Source organism: Gymnodraco acuticeps, unplaced genomic scaffold (assembly GCF_902827175.1).
Source record: "Gymnodraco acuticeps unplaced genomic scaffold, fGymAcu1.1, whole genome shotgun sequence".
Taxonomy (NCBI): Eukaryota; Metazoa; Chordata; class Actinopteri; order Perciformes; family Bathydraconidae; genus Gymnodraco; species Gymnodraco acuticeps.
The window spans coordinates 2728339-2756055 of record NW_022990238.1 but is presented as its reverse complement, the minus strand read 5'-3'; the positions used below and the strand labels follow the sequence as shown (position 1 = coordinate 2756055).

The window sequence follows — 27717 nt, the reverse complement described above, 5'->3', positions numbered from 1 at the left end:
CCTTGTGAGTGAGTACATTTCCTTAATTAGCTCAACTGCTAAACTTTCTCAACTGCCCCTGTAGTTAATATTCATAGTAATATTTGCGAGCGCTGCTGCCGTATGCTTGTTGGCACCGACACACACAAGCATATGGTACACAAGTACAGATTATAGCCTCGCAATGTACAGTAAACGCATCAGCCATATTTAACTCATTTTGACAAGGCTGTTAATTTCTCTCTGAAACCAGGGATGGATTCCAACGGCTCTCTCTATCCATGTCCACTCTTCCCTCCAAAATGCCCAGCTGTTGCCACAGTAGACAGCTGCTTTAGGGGTAGAACGAATCTCAGCTGTTGAGGGGAGTTGTACAAGGGGGGGTTGGTGGATTTGGGGGTTTGTATTCCCTGAAACCAATGACACTTCACTCCATGCATGCCTTGAGTTGGGTGGAGTGTGGAAAAATGCTGACAGATAGCAGATTTAGGGACAGAAACCAGAGGCTACAGCTGTCTATGTGTTTACAACCAGAACTGCTAGGAAACACTGAACTTGACATCTGGGGTCATATAAGTGATGTCCCCAAAATGTCTGTAAAACTGCAAATCACAATGTTTGGCAGCTGGAGAATGAACGAGATATAACGTTTATCAAAAGTTTACTACCATAAATGTTTACCACATAAGGATCAGTTGCCAAATCCTATAAGAGCAACTACTGAGTCTGGAAAGCCTGGTCCTTGAACAGAAAGGCAAATATATTACACAAATATCTCTTTCATAACAAACTAGATCACAGAGCAAGGAGGAAATCAGCCTTGTGTTACATGTCCACAGAGGATCAGGATCCAACAGAATAAGCGGCAGTCGCCCTTTGTTGCAAATGTAAAAAATATGTGTACCATGCTAAAGATTGGCATACTCCATGTCATACGTTTGTATTACGATTTATAATGGGTGTTGGACTTGGTAAGAGTATCTTAGAGGCTGGTGACTGTTATGCTCTGATCAATCTGTTGGTGGAGGCTGGAGGAAGTTGCCTAAACAGAGGCCTGCTACCACTAATGATAAAGACAGAGTGTATACTCAATCAAAAATAGTCCAATATGCATCTAATAGACATCATTTTGGGCGTGTTTTGATTTAGCCCTTTTAATATTTATAATATCCGTATTTTGTGGTTCAGGGGACACCAGAAACTTAAACTTTCTCTCTGCCGTACTGCCTTCTTTTATCTGTTTTCTATCTCATATTCTTAAGTCTCCCTCTTGTGGTGTATGACTGAAATCACATCCCAAGCATCTTCGACAGGTGGCAGCAGGTTGTTTCTCTCTACAGTACGTAAATAATGTTCATACTAATTAAACAAAGCCTTTAATCAATTAGAGGAAGGATAACTATGAGGTCACTCTGAATATAACATATGTACCTTATTGTGAAGAGAATACACTGGCTTGATTTGTATACAACTGATTCTTGCAAGACAATATCAATGAAAATAATGTAATGTCATGAGGAAGAAAAATAGTTTGGACCCAAACAAGTCATACTGATACCTTGCTAACAGATAATATGTGTTGAAAGTTTCTACAATAGCCCCATACTATTGTTTGAGGACTATAGTGAGTGGGTGAAAGAGGTGGGAGAAATACTCAGATATTGTACTTGAGTTAAAGTAGAAGTATAGGAGTGTAGGAATACAAGTAAAAGTCATGCATTCAAAAAGCTACTCAAGTGAAAGTACAAAAGTATTGGCATCAAAATATACTTAAAGTACCATAAGTAAAAGCACTTATTATGCAGATTGGCCCATTTCAGAATAATACATAATATGTTTTTCTTATAATTATTGATGCATTAATGTGTTTATCAAAGCTGGTAAAGGTACAGCTAGTTTTAATCACTTTGTATACTGCAGGGGAGCTGTTTAATTTACTAGGTGTAACTAAAGTCTTATTTAAGTGTTGATTATATTTCACATTATTAATCCAAGTCTGTAAAGTAACTAAAGGTACAAAATAAATGTAGTGGAGTAAAAGTACAAAGTAGCACAAAATGGAAATACTCAAGTAAAGTACAAGTATCTCAAAATTGTACTCAAGTACAGTACTTGAATCCATGTGATCTCTGGTGGTTGAAGAGTTGTGGCTTTTCTGAACAGGCGCATTGGAGCCTTAATCAGTGCAAAGTGCAGAGCCCCTGTGTCCTGATAGTTGTGCGCACAAGGTGGAGTTTTCTGCTCCATCACATCTACAAGGCGCAGTACCGAAGCTGTTGTCCTGAAGAGAGGAGGCTGTCAGCAACAGGAAGCAGCTGAACAACGGAAGCGTTTTTGCATTTCGGAATAATTTCACTGCTGCTCTGAGTAGAGGAGGTGTCTAGGAACATGCTGTCAACGCGCAGGTGAAACCCATCTGCTAATTGCACTCTACAAGTTATTCGCTGCTACTACTTTCAAGTCCTCGTGAGGATTTGTTTAGTTTTCTTTGGTTAAGATTCACATAGATAGTTTTAAAATCTTGATAAATGTCTCGCAAGAAGTCCGCCAAAGGTAAAGCCGTGACAAGCAGTCCGTCTGCGGGCAGCCCCGCCGGGAAAGGGGCCGGGAAGACCGCGAGGAGCAGCCCGGGAATTGTTCAGATGAACGGTGTGGTCCATCCCAGCAGACCGTCCATCAGCAACAGCAGCGAGTTCTACGACATCGCTTTCAAGGTAGGATGCCTGCTGTTCAGTAAATGCACGAACAAATACAACTCACAAAAGTGGGCTCTAATTTCTATCATTAATGACCAAAACAACTTGATACCAAGAACAGGCCATATAAGTCGTTGATATTACAAATCATATGGACACTTTTAGGCTTTTGTTTCCCTTTTTTAGGGCGAGAATATATATAGTGAAGAAAGTGGCAATTACTAAGTGGGTTTGTGGTCTACTTTATTCATTGCCAGTGTCGTTTTCTTGTTAAGCTTTCATTGTCTCTCGTTTTACAACCTTCATTCATTAAACTGCAGCGTGCTCCTGACACCAGCTGTGTCAATAGTCGATCGATAGGTGCACAATCCTACAAACAAATCAACTGGTTGAATGCATGTTTGTTTCTGTCAGCAGCACCCTCTGGGATTGCGTTTACAGTGAGCGAGTTGTGTGCTTTACCTAACCATATTGTGAGTAGACAACTGTCACCTCACCTCGTTGTAACACAAGCACAGATTCACACACATATTCTCAGTGTACTCTCCGCATCGCTTCAAGGGACCTGTGCCACCTACTCTGTGTTTTGAAGCAGCTGTTTGATGTTAGTGCATGATGCCTTTGTGTTGCTCTTTTTCACAGAACAATTGGATTGATTGTTCAAGCCACTCGGAACTGTATATATTCATATTTAATTAGCTATATTTGTTTGGTGTGGGGGCTACCACGTCTCCATTCAACACCATTACAGCTAGAACATAACAATTGAAGGAAAATCAGCTTTCTCCAGTGTTTACCTGGGCTTAAACAAGATGTACTGCTACACACAAACTATAACTTGATTTAGGTCTGTGATCTGTAATCCAATTATTGTACCCTTCAAATCATTATATCTAAATATAACATTAAGTTTGATGCTTCAAGGCTAGATCAAAAGAGTTCTAGCGGTTAGTCTACCTATTACAATTGGAGATTTGCAGAGATACTAGGCCCTACTGTGTGTATTTTACTGATTTAAATTTGCCATTAAACAGGATGTATTCTTCCCTCTGATAGCTATTCTGCTTTGAGTCAGTGAGAAACATTGATTGTATTTTATTTAGAAAACCTTAGGGCAAGGAAAAAAGCAGGTGCCTGAACACTACTGCAAACATGTAGCCAATATAGAGCTGTTTCATGCAGAAGGCTTGGAAGAAAAACCCAATGAAAACATGGGGATGCATCTTCAAACATGTGATCCACACTAAAAGTATCTGGCCCAGTTACATCCTGTCATTCCTTTTCCTTTTCTTTCATCTCCTCTATCCTCCTTCCACCCAGGAGGCGCTTTTTGATTTCCAGGGTCTAGGACATCACAGTCCCTCAGCTAACCTGATAACAGTAATCACATCAAACCGTTAACTTCATCACAGCTCGGAATGAAAAGAGAAGGAATGAGGCTCAAGTCGGTTTTTTATGTGCGCACACACGATAAGATACTTGTGATGGCTGTATACATTAACACACTGGCAGAAAGGACATCCACTGGTAGCCAATATAAGCAGTCACACGCATGCATTCACATACACCCTCTTCACTGGATAGGCACCAGAATACTAGGACTAATTTAGCTGAATGATTCAAATGTCCTGTTTTTTCTGAGGACAAACAACCAGACACTGATATCAAATTAAACATAAGCAACGTCTCCCTGCTGTTAAGGCTCCTACATGGTGTTTCGGCTGATTTACCTCGTAGTTCTATCCCTCACACTCCCTAGTTTTACTTTTGTTGTGCTTCTTAGTTTAGCCCTCCAGTGAAACCTGTCTGAGTTGTTCCCTCTTGTATTCCTGTCCAGGTGATGCTGGTTGGAGACTCCGGTGTGGGGAAAACATGTCTTCTAGTTCGTTTTAAGGACGGAGCTTTCCTGGCTGGCAGCTTCATCTCCACTGTGGGCATTGACTTTAGGGTGAGTTTCAATCAATGCAACTCAAAACAACAAGCAGAAACCTGCAAATCACCCACATGCATGAGAACACAGTCAGGTTTACTACCTTTGGTAAAACGGGGCCGTTTATACTGATGGGCTTTTTTTCCGATGCAGTGTCTTTATAATGTCCCAGAGCTATGAGTCTTTCTTGTGTTAGAAGTCTCACATTGATTTCTTAAATTAGTTTGACACGCTTTCGTTTTTTTTAGTCTCCCTGGTTGATAACCGTGTCTCTCGTGTGCCAGTTTAGTAGTCCCACATGGGCAGCCAGGAAAGAACTTGTCCATCTTCTCTAATGATCACACTCGGGTGTCCGACACTCAGACGACCACTCGGAGCAACACTCTGACTCAGGGTAGAGGAAAAAAAGAGACGGTTTCTTCCCTGCTGCTCTACAGTGACCTCATGCACAGGGTCACGTCAGCCACAGTAACAGCTCTGGGTGTACTGTTTGCTCAATTACTGCTTTAATCACTATCGCTTTTTTTTGTGGCAATTTTGATGTAGAACTCATAGCCAATTTGTGTCCGTCATTGATTCTATAACAGATTATTATTTAAGTTAAATGCATTTAACATGAATGGGGAATTTACAATGTACTGTCTTACAAGATATCATTTTATATATCAAAGTCAATCTTTCAGTTCAAGAGATCGAAATACCGTTTCCAACGATCCCGAATATAAAAATACAAACATGTATAAAAAAATATATATATCAATCACAATCAACAGATATTTATACATGTGCACACATTGAGATAAAAAAACACAACAATTAATATACAAAATAACAGTCACTTCAATATCTTTGGGAATGTACATTAGTGCAAGACTGTCCATAGGAGCGTAATAAGCATAATTTTTAAGTCAAAGAAACCCTTTGAAATTCCTCCTTTATTATAAAATGTATTGTGCTTGTGTAACAGAGATACAGTTCCTATCTCTATATTTTTGAGCATGTTACTGCTTGATCTCTCATCACCTTTTAATTGAAGCCCATCAATTAGTGACCGTTTCCTCCATCCATCAACTTCACCTGTGATGAAAAGATAAACTTATTTTGAAAGGCTTTTTAAAGTTTCAAGGTATCGCATACAAAAAAAAGGTGTAAGTGCAATATTTGATCTTTTATACTCTTGGGAAATACTCTCATAGTCTGCCACTGTGTATGTGTTAAGTAACCAACCATTGTAAAGCCCTGTGAGTGGGTTAGAGAAGTTTGTGGGTGGATGAGCAGTCGATTAATGTGCTTATGTAACGTCTCTTACAGTATAACACTGTCTGCGGTCCCGATGTACATTTGGACCTATCTGAGCAAAAACAGAGACCTTCATCAGCTATATTTGCCTGCTGCATTGACTTCTAATGGAAGAATAAGAACAAAACTCATAAAGCTTGGTGCTTACTCTGCTTTTTCGGTCGAATTGACTTATTGAATTGCAGTGCCGCACAGAGCCGTGTAACATGAATATTGTCATTATCATTCCATTCTCTTCTGCATGGTTTCTTGTTGAATGGTTCAGTTTTAAGGTACGATTGAAATAGACCCCCTCGAATCACAAATATCCTTCCTGAGTCAAACTGTTGCGTTAGGTTCATGTTTGTATTCAACATACTGTACAGTATAGTCCCAATGCTCACTAGTGCAGACTCAACCAAAGAATAGTTTGACAGAAGACTTTGAGTAGGAAAACAGTTACTGTTGTGTTTGTTTTCCCATGGAGGATTCACAGGGAGACGGGGAATGTTTGTTATTTTTAGCTTAAGACCGTTTTGATCCCTTTTAGTTGGTGGGAAAGACAATTGGCTTCGTATGAGGATTCGGTTCCCACTTCAAAGCTGCTGGGAGATGCTGGTTGTCTTCCCCCTTTGTTTATTGTTGTCTCATCTTGTTTAAATCTCAGCATGTTCTCAGGATTAAAGAGCTGCACTGTTGCCTTGTTAGGCTTAAAGTACATGGAGTCAGAATATATAATATACCACTCATATTCATTTATTTGACCCATTTTAGTATAGTTTCGGGCCTTAAATTCATTGAAAAGATTGAAAGACAAGACTGCACCTAATCATATTAACTCCATGTAGATCTCACCTTGTTCTAGTGAATTTCAAAGCTAATTTTAGGTTTATAATCACACTAATCAGGAGAAAAAAACGATTCTACTGTATATGGCCCTGTGGCACATTGACGGCAACAAAACATAGATATAATGGGGCTAATTGAATGTTATTTCACCTCCTTTTTAAGAGTGCTAATTAATCAAAAGAAAAGGCTCACCTACCAATGAATGTTGGGTAATTCTGTAATGGCGCTTTTCCACTGCAGCACGTAGCACAGTTTAAGCGTTTTTTTGCTTTTCCACTAGGGCTAGTTCCGGCTCAGTGCTACTTTTTCACCTTTTTTCAGGCCCTCCAAAATCGAGGTTCTTACTGGGCCAACAACCGGGCTGAATATGCTAAACTAGTGACGTAAACACTCTCGACTGCTGAATGGTCAGAGAGAATCGCTGGCAAGGGGGCTACAACTACATGAACATATTTGACCGTGATTTAATTGTAATACACGTTTCAAAATGATGCCAAAGTAACTACATGCTGATACCGGTCTGCAGACAAGACGGCAGGCGAAAAACCTTTTTAAAATGCGTGTTAACGGCTGATGTTTTGGTTTTGTGGTTCGCATTGAAGATGACGTAACGGCAGCTTTACGCAGCGTCGCTCCACCCGCCGAACAGCTGATCGCCCCGCCTACACTGCGTTACTATAGTTACTACCCCAGTTGGTAAACTGTAATGGAAACGCAGCATAAAGTGAGCCTGGCCTACCAAGACCTAACCATACTGTAATAAGCCGTGCTACAGTAGGTCCTGCAGTGGAAAAGCGCTATTACAAACATAAAGGATTGGAACTTGCAGATGGCTTTTTCAGTTTAGTTAACTTGATACAGCCATAACAATTTTTATATTTTTCTTAAAAACTGCTTCATATCAAGGAAATGCCCCATTTGCATAAGAGTGCTAACGGTCATCACGGCCAGGTTTTGCACCTACTACATTTTGCCAGAGAGAACCAGACTTGATGAAAAAGAGCAGTTATTCACTTGCAGTATCTACATAAGCAAGCTTTTGGTCGGGCAGAGAGAAGCATTCTGCACGCTTGCAAACTACAATGCAGCATGATGTCAAGGTCATCAGTTGCCATGGTAATATAGATGCTTGCTGATGGGAGAAGGGCCTGGGATTGACTAGAGGGCAGAGCCCTGATTGTGCGCCTCCTTCACTCCTTGGCTTAAGAGAGTCTGATGATTTTCTTTTCCTTTTGCTACAATCAGGAGACCATAGGCAGCATGTGGAAAGCGTCACATGGAAAGCGTCACATGGAAAGCTTCATGTGGAAAGCTTCATGTGGAAAGCTTCATGTGGGTGTGAAGAACCCAAATGTGTTTGTCTGCTCTCTGGGTAAAAAGGACATCTGATGTGTTCTTCAGGCTTCAGTCTAATTCTTAGGTTAAGCATGGATTTTGAAACAAAAGCATAAAGATGTCATGACTTCAATATACTACTGACATGTTGTTCTGTCGTTTCTACATTTCTATCTGCACTGTCACATTTAATTATCTTGTGTACATTGTAGGTTCTTCCTGTCAGTCGAAGGCAACTTGAATTCCTTTTTTATCTTGTATTAATCCGTAGCTCTTCAGGACTTTCCATGGTTTAAACGGCATGTACGTACTAAAAGTATCCGCATGACTTTTGTATCCAGGTCTGGATTTGTTGGGCACCGATCAACAGAATAATTTCTCAATCATTGATTAAAAGACAGACATCATAGAAACAAAATGCAAATCTACTCAATGATCAGAGACATCACACTTATTAGAATATGCAAAGCAATGTGATTTGGAACTAAATTAGACAGTGTGAAGAATAAAGCCATCAAAAATAATTGAAGTGAAAGCTTTTGAATCCGAATGATGTAGTTGTTAGTCATTTTAGAGCCATTAGTCTGACAGGAGGATGGAAATTGCCAAGCGTTTTCTTTTTGCTGAGAGTTGACATGCTTTGTGTGTCTATAAAAGCTAGTAAGACGCATTTTTATTCAACAAATCCCACAAAAACCAAAGTACTGAGTCATTCGCTCAGTACTTTTCAACAACATCTGTGGCAAACCTCTTCATTCGTTCTGTTGGGAACTATTTTCCGTTGTGGGTTATCGTTGGTACTGCTGGGTAGAGCTCTTTATTCATACAGTCAACTGATGGGAGCTATCCTTGGTGCTGAACTACTACAGACGGGTTAAACCAAATCCACATAACTACTAAGTCTTCCATGTGTCACCAAACACTTCATATATTTGACATGTCAGCCAAACGTTTTAATCAGCTTTGAACAAAATGAGGGGCCAATATCACTCAATATTGTTATTGTCTACATCCATCATATCAACTCTCTTCCTTTTTCTAACACTTTCCTCCCCCGCATTCTGTTTGGGCTTTAACTAAAAATATGTGATTTATTGTTGGTTATTTTTAATTGTTGTGGCCTGTAGGAAAACATATTTTTCTCACTTAAATAATCAAATAAATCCCACAGTTAAAAGAAAAAAGGTAGGGAAGTAGATGAGTTTGTCTTTGCTGTGAACATAATGAGTCCCAAATGTTATTTACTGAAAAACAATAATGGCAGCTTCAGAGTATTCTTTCTCCATTACTGCAGTTAAATTGTCTTCATTTTGCTTCAGCAAAGCTTAGACAGTAATTGTCTTTGAAATTCGAATAGATGAGTATTAGCGGGAGAAAGACGAGGAAATTATCCCGGGGGAAAGTAGAATTGCTCAGAGGGAAGCCAATAATAATCTTACTCATGCAGGCCTTAGCTAATTTCCAGTGTGGCAGAAAAACAACCTTTCCGCCCTCTGGAATGAACTTCCTGCCGAGATCCGTAATGCTGCCTCCCTGGACATCTTCAAATCACCATTTTAAAAACACATCTGTTCACCCTGGCCTTCGGGGCCTAGCCCTTTCTTGGTCCCCCGGCTTCCTTTATTTTTTGTTTGTCCACCATGTACAACGGCCTTGGGTCCCTTGAAGGGCGCTATATAATTTATTTTCTTTCTCTTTCCCTCTTCACAATCTACCTCACCTCATGACACTGGAGAGGAGCAATTCTCCCATCCCTCAGCTGAAGTGTATTCAGTGATGGGGGGGAGAAGAGCAGCACTTCTCACCTCTACTGAGAGACGAGAGAGCTGCTCTCAGCTGTCAGTCACGGAGCGTCCACACAGCAGCGTGCGTTGACGCTTGGAGGTGGGCGTATCTGAAGCTCGGGGATTTTTTGCGAGCACCGCGACCAACAACCAATCGCATGAATCTCCCGCCCCCGACATACAAAGCAATAGCTTTGTTAAAACGAAGTAAACTGGATATAAAATCCCCAAACAGGCGAAAACCTACCAGTTCCACCCACTGTCTCTGCCACCTCCCTCCATGCCTCGCTCCTCCGGGTTTGTATCCCGGTAGATGAACAGAGACTGATCATACAGCACCGGGTGATTCACTACCGCTATAACGAATTTTCCCTCCCTTTTTTTGAATATGTGGAAATGACCTGCGTAGTCTCTCCCAGCATACACGCGGTTTGATTGGCTAGCGCTTGTACTGGCAGATTTGCATAAACGGGATTTCATTGGCTGACACTTCTGCCGAGGCGCCAAAAGTTGAACATTGTTCAACTTTTGAAGCCAGCAAAGCCAGCAATGCCAGCAACGCCAGCAACGCCAGCAACGCCAGCAACGCCAGCAACGCCAGCAACGCTCCACGTCGCTTCCCAAAATGCAGTTCGGCTAAAAGTGACATCACCCCATTCAAAGTGAATGGGCAGAAGCGTTGGAAGCTTCAACGCACGCCGCTGTGTGGACTGGCCGTCATGTCCACTCTGCCCCGAGTCACAGACCTCTTATACAACCACAGAATTCATGTATCTGTACATGAAAAATGTCTTTTTTGACTTGGGAAGATGGAGTTTGGAAGGGAAAAAAAAAAGCCTTGTTTTAGGGTTTGCCATTTCAGTTTGTTGGTTGGAAAGCCCCATGGTTCAACCCTTTATGTTTTAGAATACATATCTTAACTAAATGAACTATAATAATAACTGCTGGATGGATTACTATGAAATCATTTAGAAACATTTATAGTTGCAGACTGTAATGACTTTGGTGATCCCCTGCCTTTTCCTGATAAGTGTATCATTAAAACTCTCATTTATCTTCAGACACTGTTTGTTTATTTGTGTTACACCGTGATGGTTTATGTTCTTGAATGTTACCCAATGTTCTCACAGTCTTTTTATGGTGAATCCGATCATGTTTATTACTTAGTCTTCTTATAATTGTCAGATCAAGCACAAACATAGGCTTTCCTTGTGTGTCAATTGCATCACCCTCTTTGATTAAGATGAATGACCACCCTTGACCTCTGGCTCTGTGACATCCCCTCCCCTGCTCCTGCTTGATGTTTGAACAAAATGTGCAATACATCAACTGCTATTGACATACGGTGTGCACCACATTATTACATTTTGCCCAACGAGTTTTTTAAACTCTCCAGAGGATGAACAGATTATTTTTTACATTCTGGGGATGAAGTCAGTTATCATCACAGACCCCACTCTGCAGCCCAGCACCTTTGAAACAGCACTGCCTCCTTCTCCAATGATTTACCTGAAACACAATCTAGTGCTGGTCCATAAAATGTCCCTGACCGGCTTAAGGGACACAATTCCCAGCTGGCATACTAAATCATCCCACCATGTTTGTAGATTGTCTTGTACACAAGTCCTTTATCTCCATGATTTCCCCTTGTAGCACCATATCAGCTACAGTGGATGGGTCTCAGTTCATCACTGAGTAATGGGTGGCAGGAGCAACATCTGAGAGCCACTGTGCTTCACATATCAGATTCAGTCTCATGTTAGCAAGGTGGCTCAAGGAACGGCAATGTAAACTGACTCAAAAATCTCAACAACTTCTGGAGGGTTTGTCATTCAATTATACACAAATTAATGTTCCAATAAAACGCCTATAGGCAAATGGTTGTAGGCTAAAGGAAAATATCAGATTTGACTTTTTTCTAGATATTTTTGATCCAGTGATATGGCCAGTTGGACACAATGAAGCCTGTGTGTAACAAGTTAGACCACAGATTTCACCCCTCCATAGGTAAAGCATAAATCAAGTTTCTCTTTACAAGCAAAGCAGCAGGAGTTTCACATATAACCGACAGCCCCCATTGATCAACACTTTCGTCTGATGTTATTTCTGGGTGTTATTAGTATGTATGTGGAGGTGGGGAAAATGAATCATGAAAATGCCAAATCTTCGCTTAATATTTCAGTTGTGTGATTTAAAGTTAATTTTAGGTGGTGATGCTTGATGGCACTGCAATCATATATATATATATATATATATGTATGTATGTGTGTGTGTGACTCTTAGACTCTTTACATCACAAACAAAGATGGTGGATGAGAATAGATCTATCAAACAAACAAACGATAAGCAATGCGCCAGAATCAAGGTGAGACTATCTGCATCTTTTAAAACTTTACGCACATTGGTTTCACCGAAATAAGTAAACTCCTCTCAATGAAAATATTAATAGTTGTTTATTGCCGTTTCTGTAGTTTAAGAGGAAAAACACGGCATGTCTCTGGCTGAAACAGCTGAGAAGTTATGACGCTTTGAACACAACGTGATATTTGGGATCGTATACGGCCCCGTCGTGCTAGTGGAGCATGCTCATGAACTGTGAACTCGCCGGAACCTCGCAGCTGGGCTACTGTGGAGCGCATGACGCAGGGGCCGTTTCTCAATCTCGAGGATTCTGGCTTCCAAGCCAATATTTCAAGGATGCTACGAGTGCCGCCGAAGGACTGTTCCAATCTCCAGCATACTTGGAATTCCACCGAGGCCGCGTCCTTGGTTTGGGGGAAATTTCGAGGCTGCACATGGGTAGACTTTGCGTCCTTAAAATCCCCACAATGCTTTGCGCACGGACCAATTTAAAAAATAAAAATAAAAAAAACCTTGCGGAGAATTGCTGAACCGACGCAGCACACATTTAAATGTAAGTATGTAGTGGCGTAGAACATGTCTCGGTAAATATGTTACTTTGTTACATTTGTTTGTTATCACCAAAAATGTGTTCCGTGAAAGTAAAGCAAGTTCATAATTAGATAGACATCGTGAGGTATTTATTTTCGGTACAGTTTATGTTGAAACCGTTAGAGAGAGTGGTACACTTGTTAGCCTGTTCCATTCTTCTTCGTTTTCCGAAGCCGTGGCTTGGAAGCATACTTGCTTCGTTTCTGAAGGAAGTGACTTGGAAGTACGCGACTACCAAGCCAGCATCCTCGCGATTTAGAAACACCCAGGCCGTTTCTCAATCGCGAGGATGCTTGCGATTTCTCAATCGCGAGGAAGACACATGTCTTCCGAGTCACTTGCTTCAGAAGCTAGGCAAGAATCCTTCCTGGCATTCGGAAAACGAAGAGTGGAACAGGCTAGCAGGTGTGCGTCATATGCAGGGTCGGCGTCATGGGGGGTCATTCGCGGGCCATGCCCCCCCAAATGAGTCACTGTGCCCCCCAAACGCAGGGTTGGCAAGCCTTGCCACTTTGCCGTTTTTTTCTTTTTCTAATCATATAAGTGAAAACGTTTCCACTAAAGGTTTTTTGTGTGAAATACATCAGAAATAAAGAATACAAATATAAAACACAGCCTGAGGTGTGCTCACTGCTGCTCTCTGATTCGTGTGTTGCTTGACCAATGACCCCCGACCTTTTTTTGGTTATCATTACGTGGCTGTGTGTTTAGATGAAAGCCCAGTGGCGATCTATTCATCTGTTATACTGATTATACAGTAAAGCCATCGAAAATAATATGATATACAGTACAAGTACATGGGTCTCTGTGTTTCATTCAAGCTCGGCTCTGTGTGTGGCACGAGCGCATTTTGTGAGTGCGCGAGCGGTAACGTGGAATGTTGTTAGCATCTGGTTAGCTAGCTATGCTAACGGATATAAAGGGCTGTTTCTACACCAAGGTGGAGGAGAGTCCTCTCCTGTCAGACTGTGAGGATCTTATAACGTCAGCTCAGTGAGGTAAGGACTCTCTCAGTGTTTAGATAGTTCACTTTAGTGTAAGTTATCTCAGTGGGGTCTCAAACGGTTGGTCACCATTTATGTAAGTATTTTCGAGGAATACCTTTATATGATCATTATAGTTATTAAAGAGAGAATAAATGAAAAACGGGTATGAAATACTATCGGACAGTAACACAAGAATACAGTTTAAAAGGGGAATGATTAGTAAAATATCCATAAAGAAAAATTAAATCTGTGTACAGTTCTGTTTCATATGGATGAGAGGTGTAGGCTATCCATAGATCTCTTCATTTTGCTCTCAAAGTGCACCAGATTGATGCATTTAACTTCAATATTTTAAAAATAATATTCCCGGGGGAGCATGCCCCCAGACCCTCCTAGAGGAGGTTAGGTCCACCCCCACCTAAAACATGTTCACATGGATAGGATACTAAATACATTTGCACACTTTTTATATGGTGGCCTATGTCCATATCAAATCAAATCAAGTTTTATTTATATAGCACATTTTTCAACGATTTTTGGTCGAGCCAAAGTGCTGTACATATAATAAAAAATAACCTACAGTAAAGACACTTTACAGCAAATACAACAGCACAGTTTGTGCAGAATATCAGTATGAGAAAACGACACCCTCTGTCCTTATATGTTTCTGTTTTGGTGGTCGTGCCAGCCACAACCGTGCATGTATGCACAAGTCATAGGTGCGCTATACAATAGCACTACACCCTGCAATGTGTGTGAAAGACAATAGACTTTACAGCATGTTTTTTTTAAATTGAAGTTGCGTTGGTGTTTGTGTGTTGGTTGTTGACGGCAGTGTGTGCCCCCCCTTGGTAAATGATTGCCCCCCCATTCGATTTGTTCTAGAGCCGACCCTGGTCATATGAGAGGCCCTGCCTTACATTTTCCGCCACAGATTTGGGGAAATTGGTCCGTGCACAAAGCATTGTGGGGATTTTAAGGACGCGAAGTCTACCCATGTGTAGCCTCGAAATTACCCCCAAACCAAGGAAGCGGCCTCGGTGGAATTCCAAGTATGCTGGAGATTGGAACAGTCCTTCGGCGGCACTCGATGACGTAGCATCCTTGAAATATTGGCTTGGAAGCCAGTTTCCTCGAGATTGAGAAACGGCCCCAGACTCTTCACGCGAACGAAGGATCACTTCTTCTTCAGGGCAGGGAAGGCTACGCAGTACGCAGGCTACTGTCCCACAGCTGCTGCCTCTCTGTTGGACTCCGGTACTGCACATTACTCACGAGATGTTTTTTTGTTTTTTAATGTTAACCTCTGGTGAACAGTGTTTCATGGTTACGCTGAAAGACTGAGCCCATGTGTGGTCAATAGCATTGATAACAGCTTAGAAGGTTCCGCTGAGCTGGAATAAGAGACATTATCTGCTTCTTTTTTTTTTACCTTTCTAAAGATATGATGGGAAGGGGAAAAAAACTGAAAGATTTGTAAAAGAATACATCTGCTGCAAATAGTGTGTGTGCGATGTGAAGACTTTAAACTTGAAAGTATGTTACATTTTAATCTCTCCAACAATAAATGATGTTGAAAAGCTGTCTGTCTCACTCGTGTGAAATCAGTGAGATGCTGGTGTCATTTCCGTTCAATTCCATTTAGTAACACATCCAGTAGCACATGCAGTGGCTGTCAATGATACACACGTGTTTGCGCACACAATATGCAAACTCACACGATGACAATGCTCAACAGATGTGGAACTGTTAATGAAGCCGGGGAGATCCAGGCAGGCGGCTCTTGTTATGCATCTGGCTCTCTCCTCTGCCCGCAGACAGACACTGTTAGTTGCCTCTTTTACATCACTGTCGGCAAATATTGGTCGTGAAATCTGGCACCGTCTGATGCCCCCATGTTTTAGGATGCAGGAAGCTTCTCTGTAAAGCTCTGGGGTTATTTGCCCCACGGTGAGAAAAATACTTGAAATATAAGCTTCAAAGGAGGAACGGACTGATGAATAAGTTGGCACCGTTGACCAAAGTGTGTTTGGGTGGATTAGAGCTGTAACTATTTTTTTTTTTTTAAAGATTATTCATTTATATTTTAACTTATAATGCTGCGATGTATGGTTGCAGGTTCTAAAATGTGACAATTTTCAAACTCTAATACATTTTAGGATGAAATATTGTTCTATACACCACCACATTTTACTGTCATACTCTATAGTTATTAGCTACAGATTTAAACTTGATAAGAACAACATTATATTTTGATTGTAACAAATGAAACCATTCAACAGTATCAAATCCAATATTATAATAAAACAGACTGTGGCCATTCTGCCCAAAAAGCACTTTTAGAAAGCACTCTTTCGACCACTGGTAAATGGAAAATCTTTGGGTCTTTAGACAAAATAAACATTACATTTTGATGACGTCAGCATGTGTTGTAGGATAAAAGGTCCTGGGCATTTTTGACTGAGAAAATTATTGTCATTTAAATTATGAATACAAATGTTTGGTAGTTACAGTCCTAGTGTTTAACTGAACAAAACTGACTCAAACCAAACGCACACGCGTCACATGAATACAAGCACGCACTTAAGGCAGGCTGAGTGAGCAATCTTGTGCTTGCAACATTGACTCAAGGCTGTCCATCCTTAGTGATGGCACTCTGAAAATAGATTTATTTAGGACAAATTGAAAAGATTCAATGTGTTTGTGACATTTAAAAAAACAAAACCCTCTGTAGTTTGCTTTTTGCACCCTAGCTGACGTGTGATGTTAATTTTCAAGTGGCTGAAAGTCTTCAGACGTCATGTTTTTGAGAGTGACTCATGCAACAAGTGAAGGCTAGTCATAGCTGGGACTCCATTTGGAGAACTACATGCCCTTTGCTAACATTTGATTTTAATCACCCAGTGTTTTTAGTTTTGTTCCAAATTTTAAGTTGATCATCTTTTTTTTATTGATGTTGTAGATGAGCAGAGTCAAAATAGAATTGAACTAATGAGGGAAGCAGAAAGGTCGATGTCTTGACAAACTGAAGGATGCTAATGGAGTTCTGTGTTTGAGTCTCCCTACTACTATTGACCAAAGGCTGGTCCAATAATGTGTCAATTTACATCAGCGTTTCTGATCCTGAGGACATGGAGGAGGTGAGACTTAAGGTGTCTGTGTTTGCCTTTTTTAAATATTGAGCTTGTAGTCCTTCTGTAGATTTTGGGGCTTTAATGAGCTTTGATACCATAAGTAATCTGTATCTCACCATTATAAACCTCTGGATAATGAGCCTTTGAATGTTATGACAGAGAAAAGTTTCCGATACCATCATGTGTGTCTGTAATGCACATTTTAAAGAGCAAGCACTAGATAATAGATGGAAAAAATATATTAATAGATGGGAAATAACACCGCAGCGCTGGCATGTGAGAGGACGATAGCGGACCATCATAAAAATCAAGCTTTGACTCGATTACATCTTCTTCTGAAGGCTTCTGCTCCTCTGTGATACTTCCTGTCATTGTGCATATCTTTGACAGTCTGCCACACACGGCTGTATTTATGCATCTGTCTTTCACTTGTTTCCAGCCTTATACATTTTGTATTTATAGTTGATGGCTGACTGATTTCTCCATTATCCACTTTCACCCACCTGCCAGCCTGTCTGCACGCCTACCTCCTCTGAGTGGGTGAAATTACAGTGCCAAGCTTCATCATGCCGTCAAGTGGCAGTAATGGTTTTTTTAACTGTATGAAAAATGAATTAAATTAGGATGAAATTGGAGCTACAGTAAGAGCCAGAGGCACAGTTGCACAAACAGGCAGTGATTGTGAGTACATGTAACTTACATTTTTTTATTTTTGCAACGTCAGTAATTGTTTTTATTTCTCATTCTATGATTTGCTGTGATGTTCTTTCTACTTTGGTGTGTAACGAGCCTCACACCTCAATACAAGTGTATTCCGCTTAACTTGACTGTGTTCAATGGAGTGCATGTGTTACCTTGTGAGTATGTGTATTGGGTATGGGTTTATTTCTGCCTTAAGAGATCTTTGTAATGAAAGAAAAGCAGCTTTGCCACCTGCTGCCCTAATGTCACTGAGACGCAGAGAACGAGCCCTGAGGAGCACCGTGAATATTTAACCAGGGCATGAAAGAGATGTGAAGATACTTGTTTTAATATGAGAGCATCGCTGGAGTGAAAGACAGAAATGTTGAAGAAACATTAAGGAAGATGAGATGGATGTTGTTCAACAAAGATGCCAGAACATAAAAATATAATTTTTACGAGGACATACTATAGATTTTGACACTTTTTTCATCCAGTAAAGATATTTAAGGCTCATTTCAAGCTTAATAGCAGAAAATGAATGCCATTTTATAATTTGCTGTTTTGAATTTCATTTATTTTAACGTGATTAGGCTTCTCACAAAAAAATGCAAGTACACATGGTGATAACTAAATGGTAAACCAAATTAATAAAAGTTAATAATAATAAAGTAGAACAAATATAATTTATAGATTTTAATAAACATGCAAACTATTTATAAAGCGAACATAAAAAAACAATGTACACATACAGTATAATGCACATTCAAATTCCTTCATCCATCAAAGGTTGCACAACATCAGAGATTAACTACTGTTACTAGATGAACACTGTAGCATTACTAGTGATCAAAAACTCCACATTAACAGTCGGTGCGGTCATCACAACTTACCAACAAACTCTGTTATCTGGTTGAAATGTCAATGTAGAGGCACTAAAGTGAAGTCTATTCAGGGATGGATTCTCTTGTTAGGACCTCCTCATGGCAGTCTTGTAAAAAATCGATAATACAGCAACACAAAAAGACTGAGTTTTGATCACACCAAGTGTTTCTACAGGTTAGAGTAAAACAATGAAATCCAAACCATCGGCTTTTCCAAGGAGCAGCTTTAATCTGAAACATGGAGGGATGTAAAAAAGGACAGTGTCAAATTTTAAATGCTTTATGCTCGTTGGAGTAAAAATCTGGAAAGTGTTTTGTGAGAGCAGACAGATGAACACAAAACATTTCTTCTTATCCTGGTCATTTTCCTACCCCATGATCTGAGCTCCTGAAGTGTAACACATGAATTAATCCCATAAGGTCTATACATGTAGGTTGCAATATGTATGGGTCTTGTTTAAAGTGGACCTATCATGCTATATTTGAATAATATATTGTAGGGCCACACCTATATAAAACATGTCTGCGATGTTTTTTTCTTCGAAATACCAAACAGATCATGCATTTTAGCCATGCCTCATTTCGCTCTATTTGCTCTTTTTTAGCCCTGTTTTTGCAAGGGCTGAATCTGAGAAGTCTTCTTCGCTGCTTTTGTGAAGCAGGCCTACAGGCCTGGCACCTACAGGCCTGGCAAATGTACTACAGCGTAGTACATTTGCCAGGCAATGGCCGTGGCTGTCTCCTCCTGATAGGTGGAGAGTTGCCCATATAGGCGGAGCTCCTCGTTTCTGACGTCAGAGAATTTTCAAATCTGTATCAGATCCGTTGCAGCCCCGTTTGTAGAGATTTGGGTATGGAGGAAAAGAGAGGGTTGTGTTTTCTGACACTTGGTGAGTTCCCTGACACACCGGGGACACATATTCATGTATAAAAGACGTACACAAGTGCATTTTGCATGATGGGTCCCCTTTTAATGTGATTTATAACCACACAAGGACGATAACGCAAACGCACCGCAATCGTTATCAAAAAAGTCTTCCGTCCACACGCAATAGGCACCAGAAACGTGTCCGTTCACACGAGACGCTGTAGTACATATGCCAGGCCTGAAGTGGCGCTGTAGTCCTGCCACAAAAGTAGCAAAGAAGACTTCCCGCGCATGGTTGCCATGGTTGCCCTTCTGTTTATTCTCCGCTGTGGACGCTCTGGCTCTTTTTCTCCCTCCCCGAGGCAAGCGTGTGCTCCTGTTGTAAATCTCTCCGGTAGTCCACCAGCAGATGACTAACACCCACCTCTCCGCCTCTTCCAAGGGACGAGGGGACCGTGCGGCAGAGTTTCAGTTAGATTTGTTTTTCGCCGGTCAAGATGTCCGTTAAAGTCTAAATCTTCCGGACAAAATTAGAAAAGTGCCGGTCAAAAGTCTTTTTTGTTATTTATTGAGCTTTAAAACAAATGAATAACGACTCTATATAATAAAAAACTGAGCCTCTTTTCCTCCCCCTCTTCTGACAGCCCAGCAGCTGATCTCTGAGCAGGAGAGGCGGTGCTATTGCTTCATCGTTATCAGGAAATGATCGTATAGGCGTAAACAGAGCCGTTTGCCCCCCCAGAGCGCTTCATTTGCAGATCTACCCACATAGGGACCTGTTATCGTTATCTCCGTTTCCATGTCAGCCTCGTGTGGCCGAACCGTCTATCTGATAGTGAACTGTAGCAGATACGATCGTTATCGTCCTCGTGTGGCCGGGGCTTCTGTCTCCAGGAGAATACTCAGTGCATTTTAATGAAAGTACTTGTAAAAGAGTGTCTTGTGGTTTTAAAATGCTGATGACAATGTATTCATGATATTGAGAAGAGGAGGCAATTTTTAGACCATTCTGTATCGATGTTATTACAGGATGTATAACTAGCACTGGTTTACTGATTATGGGCTGAAAATTACTAAAGCAAAGCCCATCTCTAATGGCAGGATAGACGTGCTCCAAAATTGCTAAAAAGCGTGCTATAAAAAGGAAGGTGGAGAGAAGGGAATGAGAAGGGATGAAGAGGATTGGAGATGCTTTGTATGTGGTGTAAAATAGGATTGAGCGGTACTATCTTGGTACTTTTATCTAAAAAATAAAATGTACAACAGGTCAAATGAAATACTGCATTAATATTGTTATATCAAATGACAGAAATTAATGCACTCTTCTGTGATAACCATCAAAACGGGCTAATAAAACTCTGGTCTGTAGGCAGGGAGGGTGAAGATGTTGTTGTATGTGTTTGTCTGTCAGCATGACTTAGAAACCTGGACAGCTGGGAGTTGGGTTGAATGCAGAGATGTAACTCACTTCTTGACTTATTTCCCCCATTACTTTGATTTCTGACGTGTGAGTGTTGTGGCCCGGCTGCCTTATGCACCATTGTGCTCTCAGAGAAAAAATAAGAGATATCGAGGAACAGCTGCTTATAAACTGTAGATTCTCTCATTATTTTTAATCGGTACAGTATATTTGTCTCTTATGCAATCTTTTTGTGGCCATCATGCGCCCGTTCTTTGCCTCAAGCTGCTTCTATTAATGTTTTATTGGCTCACACTTTGCAGGCCTTGTGCATTTGTGATTTATTATACCTGTGAAGTGCTGTTACAGTAATTCTGTACTTACTGCCTTTTCACTCATGTATCTTTTGGAGTGGAAAGATTAACCGGTTCACATCCAGTGAAACATTTGTTATGTTTGGAGGAAATACAATTCAATCAATCAATGTTTATTTATATAGCCCAATATCACAAATGTTACATTTGTCTCAGTGGACTTTACAGTTTGTACAAAATATCAGTGACAATACGACACCCTCTGTCCTTAGACCCTCACATCGTACAAGGAAAAACTTCCGAAGAAAACCCACAGTTTAAAGGGAAAAATGGGAGAAACCTCAGGGAGAGCAACAGAGGAGGGATCCCTCTCCCAGGACGGACAGACGTGCAATAGATGCCGTGTGTAAATTGAAAAGATAATACATTTGCAACATAGGTAGTCCAAATGTTTGGAAATTCATGTGTGTATAATAGGAAGATGAATCCACGAGGATATCCATCCAGGACCTATGATCCAGGACCACAGCCACGACTCAAGATCCAGGGCTCGCGATCCAGGACAGAGGAGCGCAGGATCATCCATGACTCCGGATCCCGGCGTATATAGACACCAAAAAGAAAGAAATTTGGGGAAGCTAGGTTAATCGGAACATGAGAGTACACAGGTATAGACAGAGAGAAGGAAGAAGTAAGATGTCCCCCGACAAACTAAGCCTATATCAGCAAAACTAGGGGCTGAATCTAATCAGCCCTAACTATAAGCTTTATCAAAAAGGAAGGTCTTAAGCGCACTCTTAAAAACGGATAGGGTGTCTGCCGCCCGAACACAAACTGGAAGCTGATTCCACAAATGTGGAGCTTGATAAGAAAAGGCTCTGGCTCCCATTGTACTTTTAGAGACTCTAGGAACAACCAACAACCCTGCATTCTTGGAACGCAATGCCCTAGTAGGACAGTAGGGTAAAATGAGTTATTTAAGGTAAGATGGCGCCTGCCCATTAAGGGCTTTGTAGGCGAGAAGAAGAATTTTAAATTATATCCTGTGTTCTATAGGGAGCCAGTGTAAGGCAGCCAGAACAGGAGTAATGTGGTCCCTTTTCCTAACTCTGGTTAGTACACGAGCTGCAGCATTTTGAATCAGCTGAAGCGACTTGACTGACTTCTTGGTACACCCTGATAATAAAGAGTTACAATAATCCAGCCTTGAAGTAACAAATGCATGGACTAGTTTCTCTGCATCGTTTTGAGGCAAGATATGCCTGATTTTTGCAATGTTACGTAGATGGAAGTAGGCGGTCCTTGAAATTGATTTTATGTGGGCGTTAAAGGATAAATCCTGATCAAATATAACACCAAGATTCCTTACAGTCTCACTGGAGGCCAAATTAATGCCATCCATAGTTAGTATATCTTTAGATAATTTGTTTCGTAGATTCTTCGGGCCAAGTACAATAACTTCAGTTTTGGTCGTGTTTAACATCAAAAAGTTTAAGGTCATCCACGTTTTTAAGTCCTTAAGGCAGTCTTGAATTTTATTTAGATGATTAATTTCATCAGGCTTGATTGATAAATATAGTTGAGTATCATCCGCATAACAATGAAAATGTACAGAATGATTCCTTATAATATTGCCTAACGGAAGCATATATAATGTGAACAAAATAGGTCCGAGCACTGAGCCCTGTGGCACTCCATGGCTAACTTTGGTTTGCGTGGAAGATTCATCATTGACACGTACAAACTGAGAGCGTTCAGATAGATAGGACCTAAACCAGTCTAAAGCAGTTCCCTGTATGCCAACTAAGTGCTCTAGTCTTTGCAATAAGATATCATGGTCGATAGTATCAAATGCAGCACTGAGATCGAGCAAAACAAGAATAGAGACACATCCCTTGTCAGAGGCTATTAGAATGTCATTTGTGACTTTAACCAGAGCTGTTTCTGTGCTATGATGTGTTCTAAAGCCAGACTGAAAATCTTCAAATAAATCATTGTTTTTTAAGTAATCACACAACTGTTTTGCGACCGCTTTCTCAAGAATTTGAGAGGAACGGAAGATTGGAAATAGGTCTATAATTGGCTAAAACCTCTGGATCGAGGTTGTGCTTTTTAAGAAGCGGTTTTATCACTGCTACTTTGAATGATTGTGGAACATAGCCTGATAATAAAGACATATTCATAATATTTAATAAATAAGTGCTAATTAATGGAAAAACTTCCTTCAACAGCTTAGTTGGAATTGGGTCTAACATACACGTTGATGGTTTAGAAGAGAGAATCATTGCATTTAATTGTTCAAGGTTAATGGCTGAAAAGCATTCTAGTTTACTATCTAGTGTAATATTAGAACTTACGTTTCCGGGAGCTGTTGATAACACTATACTGGTCAAAGGCAAGAGGTCATTAATTTTGTTTCTAAGAGTAACAATTGTATCATTAAAAAAGCACATAAAATCATTACTACTGAGTGCTATGGGAATAGAAGGCTCAATCGAGCTGTGGCTCTCTGTCAGCCTGGCTACAGTGCTGAAAAGAAATCTTGCTTTATTCTTATTCTCATCTATTAATGAAGAGTAGTAGTCTGCTCTCACTTTACGCAGTGCTTTCTTATATTCATTGAGAGTAATATGCCAAATTAAACGAGATTCTTCAAGTTTAGTGGAACGCCATAGCCTTTCAAGTTGTCTCGACTTTTGCTTTATTTTGCGGGTTTCGGCATTATGCCATGGAGCTAATCTATGTTGTTTTATTTTCTTCTTTTTCAAAGGAGCAACAGAGTCTAATTTTATTCGCAGCGCATCTGTTATACTATCAACAACATGATCAATTTGGGGTGGTGTACATTTTGTATAAGTTTCCTCCCTTACATGCAGACATGCTATCGAGTTAAGTATTGGTGGAATCTCTTCCTTAAATTTGGCTATAGCACTAACAGATAGGTTTCTGCTGCAGGAGCTTTTGACTAATGCTTTGTAGTCTCGTAACAGTACTTCAAAAGTTACTAAGAAATGGTCGGATAAAGCAGGATTATGCGGTTCGACTAATAGTTGCTCAATTTCAATACCATAAGTCAGAACAAGGTCGAGAGTGTGATTATAGCAGTGGGTTGGTTTATTTACACTCTGACAAAAACCAACAGAATCTAATATAGAGTTAAATGCAACAGTAAGGCTATTTTTATCATCGTCAACATGAATATTAAAGTCACCTACGATAATTACTTTATCTGTTTTAAGTACCAAAGTTGATTAAAAACTCAGAGAATTCAGATAAGAATTCTGAATAAGGACCTGGTGCACGGTACACTGTAACAAATAAGATTGGCTGCAAAGTTTTCCAGGTCGGATGCGTAAGACTAAAAACGAGACTTTCAAAGGAGGTATAATTTAATTTTGGTTTAGTATTGATAAGTAAACTTGAGTCAAAGATTGCTGCAACTCCACCTCCTCGGCCCGTGCCTCGGGCAATATGAGTATTGATATGGCTTGGTGGAGTGGCCTCATTTATGCTGACATATTCTTCATGTCTCAACCAAGTTTCAGTGAGACAGCATATATCAATATTATAATCTGATATTAAATCATTTACCAATATTTCTTTAGATGCTAGAGATCTTGTGTTTAAGAGACCACATTTAATATTCCTGTTTTGTTGCACCGTAGTAGTTGTTACATTTACTTTTATTAGGTTATTATGTATGACACCTCTATTAGGTTTTACCTTAACTTGTCCTTGGGCAGACACACACACCGCTGATATTGGGTATTTTATTGGGTTCGGGATTCCTATGGATGACTGCCTAGGAGAGAGCGCAGAGAAGCGTGTAAGACTGCGACTCCGCCTCCTGGTCTCAACTCCAGTTTGTCATGGATTAAGTCCACAATTGAAGAGAAGGTGGTGCAAGCTTCTCTGGTTTCCCGTTTTTGTAAATTGTAACTACACATGGCTGAGCTGTGTCTGCTTGTAAGATGTTAAAGCTTGAAAAAGTTTTGAAAGTGAAGTGGAGACAGTGTTGCTGGATGTTTGATTAACAGTCTTTAATCTACTATAATTTAATTCCTCTAAGCCTACCTGTTCATTTTACCACAGTAGGCTTAGTCATACAAACTGCTCCGATACTTTTTTTTTTATCCTGCTCAGTCAGCCTTTGTTCTCACTAAATCTCTCTATCCTGTTCTGGTTGATTTAAAGTAATTCCACTTAACAAATCCAACATAATTATCAATGCAATCAAGCCAGACTTTACCCCCCCCCCCCCCCAATCCTCACGGTGCTATCATGAGCATCTTTTTCGAGGTCACTAAATATTTATGAAGCCTCGGAACACATCGTAGGTTGGTTTTGGTGACAACAACAACAGGGAGACCGTCTTTTGAGACTGATGCCTATCAGGGCATACGAACTACAGCTCGATTTGTCTGTGAATATGCATGAGATTCCCCCTTTAGGACTCTCGGGGAAGTTAATCAACCGAACACGTCAACTAAGGCTGTATCTCTTTCCAAGTGCTCGGCTGGGAGATTAGCAGCAACTTGTCGGGGTTGAATATCTTCTGTTCCTCCTCGGGCATCGATGAATTAAAAGGGCAGCAGCGGCTCGCAGGAACAACTTAGGAAGGATGGAGGTGGGGGGGTGCTGAAGAGCATTGCTGTGGCACCAGGTGATGTGTTCCCCACATGCATAGTGGGAGGCCTAATGTGGTTAATAAAACATCATGACCTAACTTCTTCAGACATCGCCAGCTCAATGAACATAGGAAATGCATGTGGTGGATTCATGTGGTGATATACAGTGGGGCAAAAAAGTATTTAGTCAGCCACCAATTGTGCAAGTTCTCCCACTTAAAAAGATGAGAGGCCTGTAATTGTCATCTTAGGTATACCTCAACTATGAGACAAAATGAGAAAAAAAAATCCAGAAAATCACTGTCTGATTTTTAAAGAATTTATTTGCAAATTATGGTGGAAAATAAGTATTTGGTCAATAGCAAAAGTTCATCTCAATACATTGTTATATACCCTTTGTTGGCAATGACAGAGGTCAAACGTTTTCTGTAAGTCTTCACAAGGTTTTCACACACTGTTGCTGGTATTTTGGCCCATTCCTCCATGCAGATCTCCTCTAGAGCAGTGATGTTTTGGGGCTGTCGCTGGGCAACACAGACTTTCAACTCCCTCCAAAGATTTTCTATGGGGTTGAGATCTGGAGATTGGCTAGGCCACTCCAGGACCTTGAAATGCTTCTTTCGAAGCCACTCCTTCGTTGCCCGGGCGGTGTGTTTGGGATCATTGTCATGCTGAAAGACCCAGCCACGTTTCATCTTCAATGCCCTTGCTGATGGAAGGAGGTTGTCACTCAAAATCTCACGATACATGGCCCCATTCTTTCTTTCCTTTACACGGATCAGTCGTCCTGGTCCCTTTGCATAAAAACAGCCCCAAAGCATGATGTTTCCACCCCCATGTTAGGTATGGTGTTCTTTGGATGCAACTCAGCGTTCTTTCTCCTCCAAACACGTCTAGTTGAGTTTTTACCAAAAAGTTCTATTTTGGTTTCATCTGACCATATGACATTCTCCCAATCCTCTTCTGGATCATCTAAATGCTCTCTAGCAAACTTCAGACGGGCCTGGACATGTACTGGCTTAAGCAGGGGGACACATCTGGCACTGCAGGATTTGAGTCCCTGGCGGCGTAGTGTGTTACTGATGGTAGCCTTTGTTACTTTGGTCCCAGCTCTCTGCAGGTCATTGACTAGGTCCCCCCGTGTGGTTCTGGGATTTTTGCTCACCGTTCTTGTGATCATTTTGACCCCACGGGGGTGAGATCTTGCGTGGAGCCCCAGATCGAGGGAGATTATCAGTGGTCTTGTATGTCTTCCATTTTCTAATAATTGCTCCCACAGTTGATTTCTTCGCACCAAGCTGCTTACCTATTGCAGATTCAGTCTTCCCAGCCTGGTGCAGGTCTACGATTTTGTTTCTGGTGTCCTATGACAGCTCTTTGGTCTTGGCCATAGTGGAGTTTGGAGTGTGACTGTTTGAGGTTGTGGACAGGTGTCTTTTATACTGATAACGAGTTCAAACAGGTGCCATTAATACAGTTAACGAGTGGAGGACAGAGGAGGCTCTTAAAGAAGAAGTTACAGGTCTGTGAGAGCCAGAAATCTTGTTTGTTTGTAGGTGACCAAATACTTATTTGACCAATTAATTCATTAAAAATCCTACAATGTGATTTCCTGGATTCTTTCCCCCCATTCTGTCTCTCATAGTTGAAGTGTACCTAGGATGAAAATTACAGGCCTCATCTTTTTAAGTGGGAGAACTTGCAAAATTGGTGGCTGACTAAATACTTTTTTGCCCCACTGTATGTCCAGGACTGTCATTTATTTTAGAATCATGTCCTCTAGAGACATTGAAGACAAAACATAGGCAAATGTACAGTCATTTTCAGCCACTCTAGAGTTGGCCCATGATTGTACAATCAATGTTATATTCATGGTTCCCAGAGGATGAATCCCACTGACTCTGATGATCCCTTGTCCTCCAACACCACCACAACACAAACATCTGTTATTTAGTAACATAGTTCAACTTCTGAATGGACTTTAATTAAGTTTGTTACATGCATCCGAGGATGAGGAGGA

At 40.7% G+C, this 27717-nt stretch overlaps 1 protein-coding gene across 2 annotated transcripts in view; it reads left to right on the top strand.

Annotated features, from left to right (window-relative positions):
- The first annotated feature begins 2166 nt into the window (after positions 1–2166).
- The window catches only part of LOC117548470 (ras-related protein Rab-26-like), a 53555-nt gene continuing 28004 nt past the window's right edge, over positions 2167–27717 (top strand). Inside the window, exons 1-2 of one of the 2 annotated variants that reach the window (XM_034219789.1) lie at positions 2167–2693; positions 4513–4623. In XM_034219789.1, coding sequence (XP_034075680.1) covers positions 2508–2693; positions 4513–4623 — 297 coding nt within the window. In that variant the 5' untranslated portion in view covers positions 2167–2507. The remainder of the gene's footprint in view (positions 2694–4512; positions 4624–27717) is intronic. The other variant, XM_034219788.1, reaches the window with a different exon arrangement.